Source organism: Olea europaea, chromosome 9, assembly GCF_002742605.1.
Source record: "Olea europaea var. sylvestris chromosome 9, O_europaea_v1, whole genome shotgun sequence".
NCBI lineage: Eukaryota > Viridiplantae > Streptophyta > Magnoliopsida > Lamiales > Oleaceae > Olea > Olea europaea.
The window spans coordinates 9,577,548-9,599,000 of NC_036245.1; the positions used below are offsets into that span (position 1 = coordinate 9,577,548).

A 21,453-nucleotide genomic window follows, 5' to 3' on the forward strand; every position below is an offset into this window, starting at 1 on the left:
GGGAGGAATTGGGTTCTGAGAGCGTTGGTTTTTCCCGTTGGGAAAGAAGAAAAATGATTTAATTATTTATTAATTTTAAGTGATTATCTTATTAAAATTTGTTTCTCCTTTTTTATCATCTTTTAAACACACATTACATTAGTTTTATCAAAATTTGCTAAACTTTTTATTAAAAACTTTGTTCAAGAACCCTTAGATAATATTTTAGTAAAATTAAGGATCGACGGTGGTGTTTGTTTTAATTATGAATAAGTATTTTCTTATCTTCAATTATGGAAAAAAAAATATTTTTAATTAACTGAGACGAGGTGAATTTTAGTATATGAAGTGGCATGATAAAGGTTCAAAAAGTCCAACTGATGGTGCGAGAAGTTCAAATGCAAGTTCAGTTCACGGGCATTGACTAACTTAGTGAAGCCCACCCACCTTGTCCAATCACGCCAGCCAGAAAGGACATTTCAAATTGGAGGTTTGAAGATTTGAGTAGACACTCAACTTCTAAAATTTGTCATTTTAGACCCTACTCATTTGACGAGTTGAGATTTGCTATGCAATTTACTGTTCATGTGATGAATGATTAACACGTTATTTTAAATTCATGTATTTTAACTTTTCTTTCATTATTATTTGTGCTTAAAATTAGGTGAATCTTTAATGCAAAAAAGGTTAATACTTCTTTTGTTCTTAGCAAAAGGCAGTTGATGAAAAAATATAATGCAATATTTTGATTTCATTTGGCATCCATAATGAGTACGTCCAAGTAGATAGTAAAGAAATCAAAATTAACTATTTTTTGGGGAAAAAAAAAAGAAAAGAAATGCAAAAAAATTGTGGGGTCCATGTGGGTCCATCCCTGACTTAGTTTAAAACATTAAGCTCATATTTGACTTTATTTTTAAAATTCATTTTCAAAAATACTTTTTCTAGAAATCACAACTTTTATTAATTTTTTAATCATAAATGTCACCAACTTTTATCGAAATCTACTAAAAAAATTTAATTATTGTCTAAATCAAACAGAGACTAGCATTAAATACATGAAGCCATTAGGTGTCATTTGTAACTAAATGACACCATTTATCATGCAAAGTCGACAAATTTTGGAGATTAACGTGTAATGCGGTTTTAGCCCCTATTTGGTTTAGAAAAAAATCATAGTTTAATAAGTATATTTTAATAAAAATTGATCATATATAATCTTGTGGATCACAAAAAATCAATAATTAAAATTATTATCATTGTTGATTTAAATTATTATCAAGCTTTGTTTAGTTAATGTTAGTCACCTAACCGTTGGCGTAATACTTGAAGAGTTTTGCTACTTGTAAAATCAATTTGATAGATATTTTGACAGATGAAAAAAAAATAGAAAAAAAAATTTCTAATTGTTTTATGAGGAATTTTCAAGAATGTCCAAATTTAGGTGTGTGAGTTGAAAAGTGTCCTATTTTAATAATTCTTGCAAAAATGTCCAAATTTAATATCAAATTGTTTACTTTACCCTCATGAAAAGATTAATCAATTTTATATCAATTTGCCACAATTTTCGAGAAAAGCCAATAGCTTCCATGAAAAGCCACATTATTGTTGTTATTAACTAGGAGACTCCACGTACCTACATTTTTAATTAGATGTTAATCAATTATTCTAGAACAAATGAAGAAAAAGTAGAACTTCTATTAACACGTACGAAGAAGTATATGATTCAAACTCCAAATAAATCATTTTATTTCATTTGGAGAAATCTACTGTCGTCAAAATTTGAAGTTGATTATGCTCTCATCATTTCTCGATCGAATGTATATTTCTTCGAACTCTCATTTTTTTGATAAGTTGTATTTAATACTTGTTGTTATATATGTTCAAATCTCATTTTTTTAATAAGATATGTTTTCATCTCAATGGATTAAATTATCCAAACAAGGAGTAGATATTTGTTATATACCATTCATATTAAATAACTTAGTTAGATAATAACTTCTGCATTTAAAATATCATTAATGGTGGAATAAATTTTTTTGCAAAAACTGTGGTTGAAGTTGGAGAAGATGATAAATGCGTGGAATCTCGTCATTTCATTCTCGACATTTTAGAAATGTCGATAACGATAGTATAAATATCGTTCTTGACATTCACAAATATCGAGAATGGTATTTATACTATCATTTTTGACACTGTCAAATGTCAACAATAACATAAAAAACTTGACGAAGTTGGAGAAATTTTGTGTATATGCAGGTAGCATCTTCATTTTCAGTTTTCGTTGATGGCTGACATTATTTTTGCTTATGACATGAAGATATGGGAGATGTTAAGAGATTTGTTGTCTCGTATGGTAGTAGATTCATCAACATGGACGACGGGTAGAAGTTGTTAGGGAACCGAACAACATCAATTATTGCTCGACGTGATATTACATATGAAGAGTTTGTACATAAATTATTCGAGAAGCTGAATGTTGACAGAATGAAGTTTCAAATTCAATTGAAATTTACAATTCCAAACATGAATATATCCCCTGCTGATGTAGTCGACGATGAGAATTTACAATAGTATATGTCTGTTCATAGAGACGCAGCATTGTGTGTAATTGCAGACGAATATGATGCTGGAGAGCACGAACCACATGTCGGTGTTGAGCCTTTCTCACCAATAAAAGATGCATTGTGTGGACACGATGAAATCGGTATATGCGAACTACAAGAGCCACAAACGATTGATAATACGAATGAAGGTTTAGGTGAAGGGAATTTGTATATTCGAAATGCAATTCTGTCGATTAATGAAGAGGACATTGTGGAGAATCAGATATTCTTTAGCAAGCAACAGTTATACACAAGGTTTCAATTTAAGGCCTTGAAAGAGAAGTTTCATTTCAAAGTTAAAAAGTCGAATCTTAAATCTCTTATTGTGTGCTATGTCGACACTACATGCCATTGGCTAGTGCAAGCTTCGAAGATAAAAACTTCTGAATTTTTTATTATTCGAGAGTACATACTTGAGCACACATGTTCTCTAGACATTCAACGAAATGCACAAATTCATGCAACGAGTGCACTAATTGGGCATCACATAATACGAGGGTTGGACGAAGCAAACCAACCATACGTTCCTGTAGGTATTATCGGGATATGGAACATAAGTTTGGTGTGCGGATTACACAACAAAAAGTTGGGAGGTAAAGAGAAGGGACTTCGATTTCTTCATGGTACACCTGAAGAAAGTTTTCAGAAATTGTCATCATATTATCACATGTTAGCCGAGAAAAATGTAGGAACCATTGCACACATTGAACTCGACTCCAATAATACGTTCTTGTACTTCTTCTTAGCGTTCAGGCCAAGTGTACGTGATTTTCGAGAGCACATGAGGTTAGTAATTTGTGTTGATGGAAGTCATTTGAAGGGCCAGTATAAGGGAACATTACTAGTAGCTGCAGCGCAAGTGCTAACCTGCAAATATATCCTCTTGCTTGGGTGTCGTCGATGGGAAAACAAATGCATCGTGGTATTGGTTCTTTACGAATTTGAAAGATGTCGTTGATGACTCAAACCAACTAGTGTTTGTCTCAGACGGGAATAAGAGTATTAAGCGGGTAATTACGAGGTTGTTCCCGCTTTCTCACCAAGGTGCTTACATCTGGCATATCGAGAAAAATCTTATTGCTAGGTATAGTAGTAGCAATATCATATTCTTGATCGAGCGTGCAGCTCTAGCATACGGCTTATTGGAATTTGATCAGTTCATGACACATATAAAAACCATTCGACTATCAATAGCATCTTACTTGGAACGTGCCGGTATATCCACCTAGTCACGGGCAACTTTTGTTGGTAATCGGTACAACGTTATGACGAATAACATTGCGGAGTCACTAAATTCAGTTCTAAGGCAACAAGAAAGTTTCCCTATAACCTCGTTGGTCGAAAATATTACGTCATTGATGCAACGATGGTTCTACGAGAGAAGAAGCGCATCCACCAAATTTAGTACGACCGTTATACCAAAAATTGATGATGAATTGAGAAAATCGTTTGACGTTGGTGCAACCTTACAAATACGAAATTTGGACGAACTCGTTTTTGAGGTAGGTGTAGCTACCGAACTCTGTATTGTCGACCTTATAGGTAACACATGTTTATGTCGAGAGTTTCAAATACGACAAATCCCATGTTCACATGCAACCTAAGTTGTTTGCGCAAAAGGAAAATCACTGTACGGCCTATGCTCCCCTTACTACACCACAAAATGTTGGCGAGCTGCGTCCAACGAAGTTCTTAACCCCGTTGGCCGATAGTCAGATTGGGTTGTTCCTCAGTCCATTCGTTTCATAGAAATTCTGCCCCCAAATATACGTAGAGAACCAGGTTGAACTCCAACACAATGTCAGCAGTCAAGAACTGAAAGATCGACTTTGACACGAAAATGTAGCCAATGTGGGGGTTCTGGACATAACAGGAAAACATGTAGGAATCTAACACTTTTAAGTGACACGCACAATTGAATGACATTGTGTATTTCGATCGTTAAATGCTCTGATAAAATGGATTACCAATGTTTTGAATATATTTTTGTGCATTACTTGCTTTCTATCTTAGTTGATGAAGACATGTTTTGGATATATTTTTGACTTTTACTTTTTCCTGTTTCTTTCTTCGTTCTCTCTTCATAGCACTTATTTGTAATTGCTTATTCTAAATTTAAGCTCGTAATAGATTCTCAATCCTTTATACATATTCATCTTTTTTTCTGATTTTTCTCTTATATTACCCTTGTCGTTCAAAATTTCATAGCGCACGAACAAGAAAATTCGTATGGGCATTTCACCAAATACAAACAAGAAAACCCAAGTAATGTAAATAGCTAAAAACAAGGGAATTGGTGATCACATATATTCTTATGAGCATTTCATTATCATATCATTTTGTCTATCATATAAGTAAACAATCTTATATCTAATTCGTTATTGAGATTTCCCTAATCATTGTAAACACAATGTGGTAATGAATACAAAAGCAAGTCATGAATGACTCATTCTCCTAATCACTGGAGCAAACGAAATGGTAATCACAACAAAAGGAAGTCATAACTCCAATGCATGTCGTAGACAACTACTATACAAAATGATGATCACCCTAAAAAATATCCATCACCTATATGGATTTTATTGCACTAGTATATGTACTTAAATATTTCACTTACGAAGATCACATCTTCTACATATCCTCCACCACGAACAAAGAGGACATATCACTATCATACTCCTCGTTGGAGCTTATGATGATCACATCTTCATTTTCAACGGGAATAGCTCCGACATTGTCATCCAACAATACATGATGTGCTTCCGGTTGGATCTCACGATGAACTTGAATTGGCTCAATTTCGTCTATTAGATTCTAAAAATGAATGGATTTAAGGTAAACCCTACAATGACGGTTCGAAGGTTTATGAACATATAGAACGAAGGCATTGCTTTCGTCATCCGAGTCCGAGTCTATGATGATCGGGTTGTCTGCAGACGAGCTGGGGAGGTTGAAGGCGATAGTAACATCAATATGAGGAGTACGCTCAGTTGATGAAGACATAATCGATGGAAGAACTAGGTAGTGCTAAAAATTTGTTGAAATAGCCGTGTGTGCATATTGAAACAAAGTTGTGTCTTTTATAGTGGAGGTTGACTTGTCTGTTGAATGCATGAAAGATGTCTCATCAACCCATTTGTTTCTTTCTACCATGTCATTATATATTTATTGTTGTTTCACATCATTATAGTTGAGAATGTAATTGTGCTTGGCACACCAATATTAATAACGTCTGAGTTGCTATAGTAATTATAACTTTTGTAGTAAATAGTCCAATTTGTTCAGTCGTATATTGGTTGCAATTAACTGTTCATTAAAATTGGTTGGATTGCCTTTATCTAGACATTTGATGTCGTTCTCAACATTTGGAACGTCGTTCTCAACATTAAACTGTTGTTAATCTCAACACTTGACATTACAGTTGTCTAGAAGGACACTTAGACAAAAACAGGAGATATCTCTATATTTCAACGATTTCCTGACATTTTATATGTAGTTCTCGACATTAAATAGCTGTGAAGCTCAAAATTTCACATAAACCACTAAATTCGAATCAACCCATGTTCATATTGCATACCACCATATATACCAAAAAAATGCAAACCACTAAATTCGAATCAACCTAAAGCTTGATATTTCATATTGCAAGTGTACCAAAATACATTACCAAATGCCACCATATAAACCACAATACATATTGCATACCAAAACAATCAAATCAAAATATATAAACCAATAAATTTGAATTAAAATAAAGTTCATATCCAATCACCATTATCTATCGTCAACCAAAATACACAAACTACGCATTCTTCTTACCCTTCTTACGACCCGATCGAGTGAACGATGTCTTTGTATTTCGCATTAGCCTTCTTCAGCCTCAATGATCGAGGTCTGCGTGTAGGTGGACCAGCAATGGACGCATCAGCTGTAGGTACAATGATCGGTGCCTCCTCCACAATATCACAAACGAGGTAAACTGACCCAAGAATTCCAACCCCACCTCCCAATGTTATGGACACATCAGGGATATTGCAAATAACTGGTTCGATAGCCTCCGACATCCTTTCTATCCACAAAAATATTGGGAGTAAAAACATCACGTCGAGACTCATCTCCACCGCGATTGTCATGACCAAATTTACCATACTCATCAGCAACATTGTGTTGCCCAATTTCTGTAGCAACTTCATCAAACCTTCGTCGGAGCACATTTATCTCATCAGTGACATGATTTCTCAAACCACACACATGACCTCCCAGATCATTTTGGAGACTAGTGAATCTTGTGTTCATCTCCTCCCTCAAATCACCCATCTTGTTCTCAAATGTCTCCCGTTGTTCGTTCAAAAGAGCTCTTATCTCATCTAAAGACACAAGCCTTTCGATGATCGGATCCCCATGCTCTTCTTCTCTGCCTTCAACGTGAAGCAAACCTCGATGACGAGGTCCACCTTTGTTGCTTCTCTGGGATTTATTTGGTCGATGGTTGTTGTCATCGTTCCGCATAACATCATCTACAACTGGACAAGCTTGTATTTCTATTGATTGAGCAACAAGACCATATAGAACGAGGTCAGCTGCGTCTTCCAACGAAACTAGATCGACGAAGTACGGCTGTAATTCTTCTACAGTAATTGCGTGCAGCGTTACCCACAAGTACACTTACAGGGGAAGGAAAAATAGGCAAAATAAAATATTATATATTGTGAAAGTATAAGACAATTATGTATGTAAATCGCTTACATCTGTCTTCTCAAAAAAATCTGAATATGTTCGAGAATGGGGTTGTTTCATGCCAGACCATCGCAACATCATCGGGACATCGTCACAAGTTTTACTCGAGAATCGAGCTCCCAACTCTGGGATTGCCTCGTACGCCCAAATTTGCATGACATTTATAACAGTAATAACCATATTTGGAGATAACTGACACAATGTATGATGAAAAGAACTTAAATGAACCAAAATAGATATATACCTGGACAGCAAAAGGAAATCCGTATGTGTAAGTCATTCTATCACAATCATTCACTTTTACCATGTCCGCCTTTCTTCCCTATTCACGTAGCAGTGATTTGAGAAGAAATTGAAAACATACCGTCCTCCATGGGCAGACATTGAAGAAATCCAAGTCGTCAACGATGGAGAGAGTTGTCGGATGTATTCCTACATTTCGGTCTCTTGAATTAAATACCCCTTCAATAATTAGTGCCAAACCAAGGTTGTAACAATCGTTACAGTTGGCATATTTCAAGAAAACTTTCTCTAGGTCGCTACAAGTTATCCGATCCATATTAGCAAATATTTTGTCTTGTAGACGGGTTTTCTCTAGGATTTTCTCAACTTCAGTACCTTTAGGCATTGGAAAGCACTTCAGGCCGATGATTAATGCGAACTCCGGCAGTCCAAATCGTGCACACTTTTGGTTCACCTTAAACCAAGCCTCAAACCGCTTTCGACAGCCCACCAATCTGTTTACTATTTCATGAATTAATTGAGCAGATAGTTTCAGCTCCTCTAACCTTGCAACATGTTATATACAACTCTCCTCCAACTGACACTTTTGTTGTGGATCCAATTTGTTGAGGACAACTGCTATGTATTTTGTGTTGCTCACCTATGACACATGAGCCGGAACACCTTCTTTCTTCATAATTTTATATCGGTATGTCATACTCATCTACAAATCAAAAGAAATGAAAACAACATGTACATCAGTGATTTCATGAAAAAGAGAGATGAACAAAATGCTTTTTAACTTTCCACTCTAAGGCTTCAATAAATACGTGCTACTACCTACTTGATGCTTCAATTTATTCAAATCAAACAATTGGAATTCAAATTTAAGAAAAAAGAACACTATATATTTGAAGAAAATACTTTAAACTTTCATTTTAATGGTACTTGGTGCCTAGGCATAATAATATGTACGCCTCATGAATCCTAATGCATAATGCAATTGCCAAAAAGGAGAAAAAAAGTAAATAACAATTGACCATCAGCTAATTTACCTGCAACAACTTTAATTAGTTCAAACGCGTTCAAGTTTGGAAGTAGATTGAACACATCCTACAGAATTAAGGAGACATATCAAAATAAGTTAGGAAATAATAAGTAATTATGTGATATCCAAAGTAAAGAAGGGCAACAAGTAAAAAGTTACAACGTGGTAAACTTCAACATTTATACTAAAATTTGAAAAGTGCAGTACAAAAAAGCCTCATTGGACTCCAATAAGAGGATTTTAGGTATTCTATTTTACATTCTCGACTTGCTAATGGGGATTTCTAAATCTAAATTATTTACAAATTCATATTCCAGAGTTATCAAGTTGCAATAGGATGAAAATTTCCAATCTGAAGGGGGCTTTTTTAAGTCTTGAAACAAGATGGTCAATCCTAGGCCTATAAGCACATTTGAACAAAGTTTAAAGTTAACCATTATGTATTCACATCAAGAAAGCTACAAGTGCATTCAAACACAGATCAAACTCATAGTCTAGATTTAACAAAAGAAAAGGCTAAAATTTACAAAGAGGGCTGACTGAAAAGAGACAATAACTGACCATATGCAATTAATTAAAGTTGGCATATCCAGAAAATAAACAATCCCTTCACAAAACTAAGATGCAATGGTATAATAATAGATTGTACTAACAAACATCAAAACAGGGACAAATGTACAATTCTAAAACTAACCATTCAGTGAAAAAATTCTCATATCCAGAAATTCAAGATATTTATAGCCCATACGAACAAAATAAAATAAATTAATGGCTATTGAAAACAAGAAATTCAAAAAATAGACCACCATCATGTCCAATCTTCAATCCATACTCAAAACCATAAGATCAACACCGAAAAATGTTTCCTCGCGCACAACCATGAATAATTTCCTCATTTTCAACATAGGATACATGAGTATAGTCAGAGGCAGTGCCAAGATTCTTAAATTTTGGAGGCAAATGTAGTGATAATTAAAGCTATAAAAAAGTTATTGACACTACCATGCTCATTAAAAAAGGTACAGTAAAACAACATTAATTATCATATCAAACAACATGGTGTAGTTTATCATAAACTTCATCACAAGTCTTAAAAAAAAAATTTATAACAAAAAAATTGATACTATTACGATAACATTTAGTCCTTCATAGCTCACTTACTTCAGTAATTGGGTACCAAAAAACGAATCATTAACAGTTCAGGAAACAAGAAGCTAATACAAAGCAATGGTTAAAAGTAGCAAACATTTTTCAGCTGAATATATAACAAAATAGAACCAACTTTTCAAATCAATTAATAACATATTCAAAGGAAAAAATCTTTGTAAAACTGTAAAAAAAGGATGTACTACTGAGAATCACGAAGGGGGTGATTGTGCTCTCACGATTCTTCGTAATCAAAATACTAAAAGACGATAGAATATGACTAAAAAAGCACAAGCAATTCAAATGTTCAAGAATCCAAACCTCAGGAAATGGAAGATAGGTTTGGGTTCGTGTCGTGGATTTGAGGAGAAATTTGATTTTTTTTTAATTCGTCTTTAAACAAAGTAGGTCGGGTCAGTCTGGGTGATTTTTACTAGACGTGGGTGTGGGTTGGGTTGGGTCGATTTTTGTCCCAACCCTAACCCAAACTAACCCGTGTAAATATTAAAACCCAACCCAACTCAAATCCAATCAAAGGTTGGTTGGGTTGGGTTGGGTTGAGTTGGTCAATTTGGGCAAAGTATAATTTAGTATCATATATTCAAACAAGACCAACAAGTAATTGAAATAGGATTAATATTTAATACATAGTACAACCATCCAAATAAAAAATTCACCCAAATATAATTAATACAGCCATCCATTGTCAAAAGACTCAAACCACTTGGAAATTAGTATAGAAACTCTCTTCTACACAAAAAGACAGCATGCTTCGGCTCTCACTGGGTCTAGAAAATGTATTCGATAAAAATTATTAATACACCAAAATACATCTATAAAATTACAATTATTAATGCACTATCATTCAAGGTGTTAAAATCCTTTAACAACGTAGCAAGATTTTTCAAATTAAAATAACTAAAGCATAAAAAAGGGAAATTGACACACATTACTCTCTTCTACACTTCACAGTTCACACACACAGAAAAAAATGCAGCCATAGAATGGGAATGCCGGCTGTTGCTACTATTAGAGAATGGAAGCCAGAAAAAATTGCAGCCATGAATTAATCATTTACTCGCACCGACAATTGAGCAAGAAGCCATAACATTTCAGCAAATCGCACGACACAATATTGAAACTTATATAGCTAATTTTTGTGTTCAAGTTACATACCCTTCTATAACCTTAACTCGCACGAGTCGTATTGTTCCACAGCCAGTCACTACTAACATGCAGAACCAGACACCAAGGACGAAACCTGTGGACAACATCCAGTGATCTTGACATCAATTTATGTAATAATACAAGTCTTAGGGTTTAGGAAGAGGGGAGACTTGGGGAAGTGAGAAAATAAGGAAATAAACTTACTTTACAGCACTGGACTTTGAAGTGTGGTCGGCAAATAGCAACTGGGAAATGAAGAGAGAAACGGATGGGGCTCGTTCTCAACGAGTTGGGTCGGAGTGAAGAATTTTGTGATTGTGATTTGTGAGGGACCGAGAGTGTGAGAGTTGAGACGACTTAGTTTAGAGCTTCTTTTATTTTTTTTCATTTTTTTCCCTTTTTTTTAAGTATTCGGGTCGGGTTCTACCGGTTTCCATTTTTGACCCATAACCCAACCCGCACCTACCCAACCCAGGCATTTAATATTGATTGACATTTGTATGTTGATTAACATTTGTAATGATATGAAAAATTTTGAATTCTAGTGTGGAAATAGAATTTGCTAACAGGGGTATTTTCATCTACATAATTGGAAAATGAACATTGATAAAATTGTGGATATTTTTGCAAATGACTAGGTAAAAATGGACATTATGTGAAATTTGCTCTTGTTTTATTTATCTGTCAAAGTTTACGTGAAACTATCATTCTTGAAAACTTGAGAGTACCCTCCCTGCATGCCATCTACGTGGCAACTTTGCCACTGCTAGACCAATCGTGGTTAATGGCCAGGGCCACGAGACAATCTATACAATGTTTGCTCAGAAATAGACCAGAAAAATGCTGTCATGCAACAGAAATGAATACACTTGGCAACTTTCAATTGGAAAATGGCCAAAAAAAGGGACCGAAATAGATAATGTAGCAGTTCTGCCAACAGATCCTCTGTAACTGAAATTACAGAGTGGTTTCTTTCTCACCAGCACCGCCCATAGGCGACAGATACAGATGCCAATATGTACGTAAAAATTACATTAATACTATTTTACTACTTATTTACTTGTCTTCTACACAAAATATTTTTGAGGATTTTCTATTTTTTCACCTTTTTTTGCTTCAATTAATATTTTATTTGTTATTTGGAACCCCTAGTTAGGTTTGCCGGAAAAAAGGTAGGGAGAAAATGGTATAATGTGAATGGGGAGTCCTGATTTTGCAACGTTTTCATGCTTTGTTGATGGAAATCTAATTTTTGCATGTTATAGAATGATCAATATTATGCAGATGATGTACTTAATTTACTTTTAACAAAACAGAAGAAAAAAAATGTGTTGCTCTTTTCCTTGCTTTTTTCTATTGAATTTTTTCCCCATGAAAAGATAAAGAATAAGAAAATGTAAGGTGGGGCTTGCTCTAAAGCTAGTTCAGAGTGAAATTGGCACGACCCATCTCGATTCAACATAATTGACTCGACACGTGTCATAGGTTGATGGTAGATGCCAGCTAAATGACGGACTCACCACCAAGATAAACTTGACCTACTTTGACTGTGACATATTTCTGTAAAAATTTTGACAAAGTTTCCCCTTAAACATGGACAAAACCAACCTGAAACATCAACAAAACCTCATATAGACATTCAAACCAAAAGTTTTGGAAACCACCACTTCCTCTAATACCACCACGACTAAGACAAAATACAACTAAACTCGACTGAGTACTTCTATAATAGCATCATGTCTACAAGCAAGCATTACATCAATTACAAACCCTTCTACGAAATATACGTCAAACTAAATATTAGACCAAGTACTTAATAAACATGAGTCCACAACTATACATTACATACTATGAAACGGTCTCTTTGACTTCAGCAGGCTTTTCCAAGTATCTCAAAATCAACAGTCTCCTAATAGGAAAAAAAATGACAAAATATATAAGTTTATAACTCAGTGAGTGGATAGCTTGCAAATAAGTAAAATTTTCCATTTATGCACATTTTCTAAAAATTCTAACTTTATCAAATCTTTGAGAAATTCTGAATCTAGTACACTTTAAAAACTAAACATGATCGTGTCATAAAGTTCTTTGTTCTTAATTCTAGAAAAGCAACTGTATAATATAATGACTGTAAATAATCTGATATCCATGAAAATCTATGAAATATTGCTGCTGCTCAATACTGTAAGCTGAAAGCTTTATTTTGAAAACTGAATTCTATAATCTGAAAACTGATAAGATGTAGAAATACTGAAAAATCACACCAAAAAGATACCTTATGAATATCCTTACTCATGTACAGAGTAATCTCGATGTACAAAGCAAGTCCATTCACATCTGATAATCTGGTCATACGTACGTAGAGCTGCCCCAAAGGCTAATCACCTTAGTACACGACCCAAAGTCTATATGTGTACGATAGTGGGTCCCAAAGACCTCTAATAATTTGATCATATACTATGGAACATTCACAATAGTATAGAGCGGGTAAAATCACAATAACTGATCATACACTGTGGAAACACATTCACACCAGTGCAGATTAGGGTAAAATCACTTGGGTACATTCATATAAAAATAACTTGGGTGGTTTTAAAAATAACTTTAGCTATACTGAAACATTTATATTCATATAACATGCTAATCAAATGATTCAATAAACTGAATTTAACTTTAAAAATATCTTATTATAAATTCACTTTATTCTAAAAATTATGCTGTCAAAATCAATTGTATAAAATAATAATAAATACTATTTTCTGAAAAAATAAGTTTTTATATCCACTCACAAGTATGCGCTACAAGCTAGACTACCTGATAAACGTTTTCAATCTCCTCGTCACCACCTGAAATATAACATTAATAACCAATTTTTCCACTATCAAATCAAGAAACCTTAATATCTAATGATAGAACTTAAAATTAAATTTCTTGATGCTTGAATAAATTCTCAAATTTTCCTTTATTAATTGGAGCTAATCACACTTCATAATCCCTTGACTAATAACTAATTCATCAACATAGCCTTCATTCCAAGGATTTATGTAATTACCACTTCATTCTAGTGACAACTTTCACAATGCTTCGATCAATTAAATTTTCCTCTTGTTCCATAATTTCATGCTTCCAAATAATTATTTCTTCAACATCATCATTTCCATGAACACCTTAATCCAAAAATCCCAAATAAAATTTATAGGGTTTACTAAAAGTAATATTCCTTACCTAACTGAAATTGGAAATGAAGTAATCCCCGAGCTTGAGCTCCAATTTGTTTTTATCACACCTAAATTTGAAAATTTCTACTACAAGTTAAAACCCTAGAATTTTAACATCAATCATACTTTTCTCACTTGGAAACAAATGGAAACATTAAACCCAAACTTGAAAGGATTAACCTTACCTCGCTTCCTCTTCTTCCCTTTTCTTCCTTTCTTCATTCTTTCTCTTTTTTCTTCCCTTTTTTTTTTAGTTTTTCTCTCTTTCTCGGCCTTTCTGCTCTCTGCCCATTTTCTAGTAGGTGTAGTGTGTGTTTGAGAGGAAAAAAATGGTCAAAGGTTGAAAATAAATCCCACTTACTCAAAAATTGCAAGGAAAGTCCCTTAACTCCATTTTTATTCACATTTAATCCTAAACTTCCAAAAATATATAAGTAAATTCCCAACTTTAAATTGTATCCAATTTTACCCTCATATATTGCCAATTGCAAAATAAACCCCAATAAATATTTAATTTCATTTTATTCCTTAATTGACTTTGACCATGACTAATCAACATTTGAATTTTTTACTATGAAAATTGAGTTATAACAGAAATCGTAACCACTAGTATAACCAATGGGATAATTCTGTTGAGGAAAATAAATAGAAATTATTGATATCTGGAAACTAGAGAGTTCCTAGAAGATATCAGAAAAACTAGAAGAGTGGAAAGAGAGGGAAAAATAAAGTCTTACACAGAAGAAACCATTATTGACTAACATTTTAAATCGTAGAAATATAGAATGCCAAGTGAGAGAAATTCCAATTTGACCTCTTTGATCGGAACCTTTCTTTGAGCTTGCCAGGCAGTTCGATAAGTTCACCATTAATCAAAGTTCATCATTTCTTTATTTGAATTGGTCGGAGTGACTTAATCATTTCCCTGCTCTAGCTTTGCGTTTTTCCTAATTTTCGCGGCATGTATCTATTTTCATTCTTTGGTTGTTCACAGTATCTGGGCAAGATCAGTTTTCAACCTGAATTTCTCTCGTCTACCTCTAGCGATTTGGTAAATTTTGACAAGTTATTTTTGTCATATCTCATAATTAAAGCAGAAATTAAAGAAAGGTGAGAAGCAGATAACTTGCTGAATGCTAAGGTATACGGTTTCCACTAATTAATCTAAGCGCATAATTTAGCTAAAGCTAATGCCTTCCTCTAAATTGTTTCAGGAGATGCATTACCACTTTGCTACTGATAAAGCACAAAATTAGCAAAGTATTATTGGAGAATTTCATTCATCCTTTATTGTAAATTTAGCTTATTTTTAGTTAATTTTATTCCCCACTGTATAGGCTAGATTAGTGGGATTGACTTTACTGGATTAGTGGGATTGATCTCCCTGCCTGTATATATATATATATATATACTTGTAATAATTCTTGTCAATACACACCAGAGTATTCATTAAATTTCTTTATAGTATCAGAACCCTCTCTATCGTGAATAGAGTTTGATCCTCTTGCCTACCCTAGTCGTGTTTTCTCTTTTATCACAGAAATGGAAGATTCCCAGACTCCTGTCACAAAAGCAACAGCCTTAGCAACAGTGTCTGAACCGACGATTATTTCAACACCTATAAATGCTATGGCTGAAGATAATATGTTTCCTGCCAATGGGAACCTAATATCCCTAAATACCTCTTCTCAGATTCCTTTCAAACTTGTAAAAAATGGTGAAAATTATTCATCTTGGAAGTCCCAAATGACCAATTTTCTCTTTGGCTATGGACTCCTTGGGTTTGTCGATGGAACTTATCCTAGCCCACAGAAAATTGATTCTGAATATCATCTCTGGATTCATCAGGATCGTCTTGTGCTACTTGAAATTCAGGCCACTGTTCATAGCACAATATGCCCAACGATAAACAATTTTACCACTTCTGCAGAGGCTTGGAATAAACTGGAAACGAGTTTTGCTAATCGTTCCAACACTCGAATGTTCTCTATTATGTTTTCTCTTATGACAAACAAGAAAGAAGGAAAGATAGTAGCTACATATATGAGCAGGGTGAAAAGTCTTACTGGTGATCTTGTAGCCATTGGACACCCTCTAAGTGATGCTCAAATCATGTCCTACACTTTGAATGGACTGGGTGAAGAATTTAAAGAATTGACAGCAGCGGTACGTGTTCGTGACACACCTATAACCTTTGAAGATCTCTATGATAAATTGCTTGATGAGAAATTAATTCGCAACCAATGAGAGGCAAAGGAAGATGAAGTTTAGGTCACTGCACAACTGACACAAAAATGTCATGGTGGTCGAGGACATCGGAGTGGTCAAGGAAACTATCGTGGTGGCTACAGCAACAATACTCATGGTTCAGATAGCAATGTATACGGACATAATTCTCAGCCCAATCATAGACAAATTAATCGGCAGCGATCTTCTTATGGACAAGGTATAAATTCCTCCTATCTCCAGTCATACTCACCTTCACAAAATCCAAATTTTCATCAGAGGAACCAAGGTCAACCTCGTATTATCTGTCAATTGTGTGATAAATCGAGACATAGTGCAAGGACCTGTTATTCTCGTAGACAACCTTATTTTCATTCTTCTAGGCCTCAAGCAAATCTTGCCGAAGAAGAACCAAGTTATTCCAGCAACAAGTAGGTTCTGGACTCGGGAGCCACACATCACATTACATCTGATCTCCAGAACCTCTCTATGCACTTTGATTATGTTGGAAATGAGGATGTTATAGTGGGTAATGGTAATAGCCTTTCCATCTCTAATGTTGGTTCTTCCTCAATTGATTTACCTAATGCCTCATTTACATTAGATAATGTTTTGTGTGCACCTTCAATAAAAAGGAACTTAATATCTGTTTTGCAATTCTGTAAACAAAATAATACTTCAATTGAGTTTTTTCCTAACTATTTTCTTGTGAAGGATTTGCATGCGGGGAAATCCTTGGCAAAAGGCCGGAGTAAAAACAACTTGTATGAGTGGTCATCCTCAGCCTCAACTATGAAGCCATCCTTCCTCACTCCTTCTGCCTCAATTGCTCTCTCTTCTCAACTATGGCACCAACGTCTTAGTCATCCTTCTCCTCCAATTCAAAAGAAGATTTTAGCTAGCAATAAAATTCCTTCAACGGATTCCCCTACAAATAAAGTTTGTGATTCTTGTCTTTGTAACAAAAGTCATAGACTATCATTTAGAAATTCATCCATTATCTGTAATAAACCATTTCAAGTTATTTATTTAGATGTTTGGGGTCCTGCCCCTGTGACTTCATTTGGAAATTTTTGATATTATGTCATTTTCATTGATTACTTCACAAAGTACACCTGGTTATATCCTTTGAAGTTAAAATCTGATGTGTTCAAGGTTTTTGAAAACTTTCACAAACTCATTGAAAACTACTTTCAAACAAACATAAAAACTGTAAACACAAATGGTGGTGGAGAATATAAAGCACTTTCTCACTTTTTAACCTGACATGGAATTCAACATCTTACCTCTTCTCCCTATACACCCGAACATGTTGGCTCTGCTAAACGTAAACATCGTCACATTATGGAAACTGGCCTCACGCTTCTCCACAATGCTACTATCCCTCTTCGCTTTTGGTCTCGTGCCTTCCAAAGTGCAGTTTATCCCATTAATAGAATGCTTACACAAATTCTAAACCATAATACACTTTATCAGAAATTATTTGGCCATAAACCCAAATACACTTCTCTTAGAGTCTCTGGATGTCTTTGTTACCCTTGGCTTCGCCCATATAATACCCATAAACTCGAACCTTGCTCACGGCCATGTGTGTACCTCGGGTTTTTCCTTCCTCATCATTCATTTCTATGCTTTGATCTCACTCAAATTGTCTTTTTATGTCTAGACACGATGCCTTCTTTGAGAATCTATTTCCCTACAAAACTAACTCATATTCTAACCTAAGCATATCTTCTCAAACATTTTCACGGTATCTATCAATTTTTACCGACAAGAATTTAGAAAATATCACAACTCCCGCTAAAGATGAACCTGACTCTATCGTGCTAACACCCTCTGCACCACACTTGCTTCCAAAACCTCCATCTACTCGTCCATTGCCCGCTCAACAAGTTGTCTCTACTTCGCTCCCCCCCTATGGATGCTTCTCGATACTCTCCATCATAGGTAAGTAGTTCCACTTCTCCCTCTAACAAATGTGCAGATCCTAAACTTGTAGACTCATCTTACACATGCCATGTCATCAACCAAACTGCCCAGCGAACTAAAACTATTCACTCCCCTCATATCAACCAGATATACCATCTCGCATGGTCACTCATGCTCAGAATAATATCTACAAACCAAAACAACCGTTCAACCTACATACCACAACCTCTTCCCTCCACTACCAAACAGAACCTTCATCATTTGCCCAAGCCAAAAAGCACTCTCATTAGTGTGATGCCATGAAAGAAGAATTTCTAGCTCTTCAGAACAACAAAACTTGGTCCCTTGTTCCACCCTCCTCTACACAAAACATTGTCTGGTGTAAATGGGTATATCGCATTAAGAGGAACCCGGATGGCTCTATTGCTTGCTATAAGGCCCGCCTTGTGGCGAAAGGGTTTCATCAACGATCTGAAATTGACTTTATAGAAACTTTTAGCCTAGTGGTTAAACCAGCAACCATTCACCTTGTTCTAACTATTGCTGTCACTCGTGGTTAGGTTTTGAATCAGTTGGATGTCAATAATGCCTTCCTACAAGGCACTATATCTGAATGTATGTAGCAACCTTAAGGATTTGTTGACCCTCAATATCCTTCCCATGTCTGCAAATTACATAAAGCAATTTATGGTCTTCGTCAAGCTCCTCGGGAATGGTACAATGAACATCGTTCCTTTCTTCTTGCCTATGGATTTATTAATTCGAAGAGTGATACCTCTCTCTTTATCTACTCTTCGGACACTCACATCGTGTACTTGCTTGTGTATGTGGATGACATTATACTTACCAGCAATCACCCTCCTACTCTTCAAGAATTCACCAGTCAGCTCTCCAACAGGTTTTCTCTCAAAGATCTTGGCAAGCTTAACTACTTCTTGGGCGTTGAAACAACTTGGACCCCCAATGGTTTGTTCCTATCACAGCAAAAGTATATTCTGGAGCTTCTTCAGTGAATAAATATACAAAAGGCCAAGGAAGTCGGCACCCCACTGTCCATTTCAGAAACACTAAAGCTTGATGATGGTTTCCCTGGTCATGATCCAACTGAGTATCGTCAAGTTGCAGGCTCACTTCAGTATCTTTCTCTTACATGACCGAATGTTAGCCATGTCGTCAACAAGTTGGCTCAATTTATGCACAAACCAACTTCTAATCATTGGCTTACTGTAAAATGTGCTCTTTGATACCTCAAGGGTACCTCTCATTATGGTGTCTTCATCTCAACTCATTCACCTCTTGCACTTCATGCCTTTGCCGATGCCGACTGGGCTGGTGATGCTGATCCACGTCACTTTACATCTACCTATGTTGTATTTCTTGGCTCCAATCCTATCGGTTGGAGTTCTAAGAAACAAGCCACCATAGCCAGCTCCTCAACTAAGGCCGAATATTGTGCCATTGCTGCTGTTACTGTTGAGGTGAATATTGGCTCACTAACTTGCTAAGTGAACTTGCTGTATCAATTCCAGCTCCTCCAACAATCTACTGTGACAATGTTGGAGCCACCTACTTATGCTCCAATCTTGTTTTCCACTCACGTATAAAACACATCGCCATTGACTTTCACTTTGTGCGTGATCAAGTTTCTCGCAAGTTGCTTCGCATTTCACATGGTCATACTACGGACCAGCTTGCTGACTTTCTCACTAAACCTCTAGCTCGAAAGCAGTTCCTAATTCATCAGTCCAAGCTTAGTGTCCTTCCCGGACCCTTACGCTTGCATGATAAAGCACAAAATTAGCAAAGTATTATTGGAGAATTTCATTCATCCTTTATTGTAAATTTAGTTGATTTTATTCTCTTTATTTAGCTGATTTTATTCCCCACCGTATAGGCTAGATTAGTGGGATTGACTTCGCTGGATTAGTGGGATTGATCTCCCTGCCTGTATATATATACTTGTCATAATTTCTATCAATACACACCAGTGGGTGGGCGGGACGAGAGTACAGTGGGTGTTAGATTTTTTTAAATTCTTTTTTTTTTTGTGTTAATACTTGTTTAATTATTTTAAGTGAATTTATTTGTACTTTTTGAAAATTTATGGGTCTTCATTTAATATATATATATATATAGCAGACCATCATTTAATCACTAAAATGGCGGGAAATACGAGTCTTGTTACATAATATAAAGGTTGGAGATGAATCATGAAAAAGGCTAATGATAAATTTATTATATAAGACAAAAATTGCAAATTTTCCTTTTAATTATCGTCGTAATAACAAAAGTTACTTGTTTTAATTAAATCACCCTTCACATGTTCATTTGTAATTTAATGATTTCTTGAGGTGCTTGACCTAATTATTTACATGGCTATATCAACAAAATAAAAAATATCGTTTCACCTATAATTTCAACTTCCTATGTATAGGTCATGTCGATTAATCGTTTATAAAACTTGAGTCACTTTTTATTCATACATTTTGTCAGGTCTACAAGTATTATTTACCTATTCATCAGCAATATTTATCTATTTATAGTTAAAATCTTTTATAAACAATTCTCAAACATGCTTTAGTCAGACACGAGACCATCCAAAACAGAACAAGTTTTACAAGAGGCTAGCATGCTAAATGATAAGGCGGATATCTAGTCTCAACTTCTATTTAACTAGGTTATATTGTTATCTTAATAAATTAGGATGCATAGATTTTATATTTATAAGGGACATGGAATTTAGATATAATTTTGATTAAAATCTAATTAGGGCATAATCATTGACAAATACCTATTGAGAATAAATTAAGTGAACCAAGACTTAGGAGGTACAAGTAAAAAAGACTAAGAATATCCCAAAATTAAAAGGACATTATCATTTGTATACTGAATTTTTACACTTTGATTGACATTTGCATTATTGTCAAGTGTCAATTGGAAAAAAAAAATTTGAAAAGTTAAATTATCCAATTGAGTAATGCTACGTAGAAAATGTAAACCACATGTACAACAAAGAGTAAACATGGCAAAGTTCAAATTAAAATTGCATGCAATGAGTGTTTCGTATCTAGTTGTTTTGAATCTCCATTTAAATTAAACAACCATTGCAACGGATGAAAATAAAGTATATATGGAGCAACAAAAAAGTTATTATTAACTAAGGCAATTTTAAAAT

At 34.9% G+C, this 21,453-nt stretch overlaps 1 protein-coding gene across 3 annotated transcripts; it reads right to left on the minus strand.

Moving 5' to 3' along the window:
• Positions 1–6,218: 6,218 nt before the first annotated feature.
• LOC111399602 lies at positions 6,219–14,413 on the minus strand. Of its 3 annotated transcripts, none has more exons than XM_023027005.1 (4): positions 14,309–14,413; positions 14,131–14,191; positions 8,600–8,657; positions 6,219–8,268 (listed from the first exon to the last, which is right to left on the minus strand). In XM_023027005.1, the coding sequence occupies exon 4, from the start codon at positions 7,092–7,094 to the stop codon at positions 6,609–6,611; it is 486 nt and encodes a 161-aa protein (XP_022882773.1). In that variant the 5' UTR covers positions 7,095–8,268; positions 8,600–8,657; positions 14,131–14,191; positions 14,309–14,413; the 3' UTR covers positions 6,219–6,608. The 3 variants fall into 3 exon arrangements, 1 of the variants encoding a protein (XP_022882773.1); XR_002703765.1 differs by lacking the exons at positions 6,219–8,268; positions 8,600–8,657 and adding exons at positions 12,515–12,814; positions 13,720–13,751; XR_002703764.1 differs by lacking the exons at positions 6,219–8,268; positions 8,600–8,657 and adding an exon at positions 12,515–12,814.
• Between the last annotated feature and the right edge of the window lie 7,040 nt (positions 14,414–21,453).

Excerpts from the sequence above, each read along its gene's own strand:
- LOC111399602 (XM_023027005.1), bottom strand. The coding sequence starts at position 7,094 with ATGCGGAACGATGACAACAACCATCGACCAAATAAATCCCAGAGAAGC.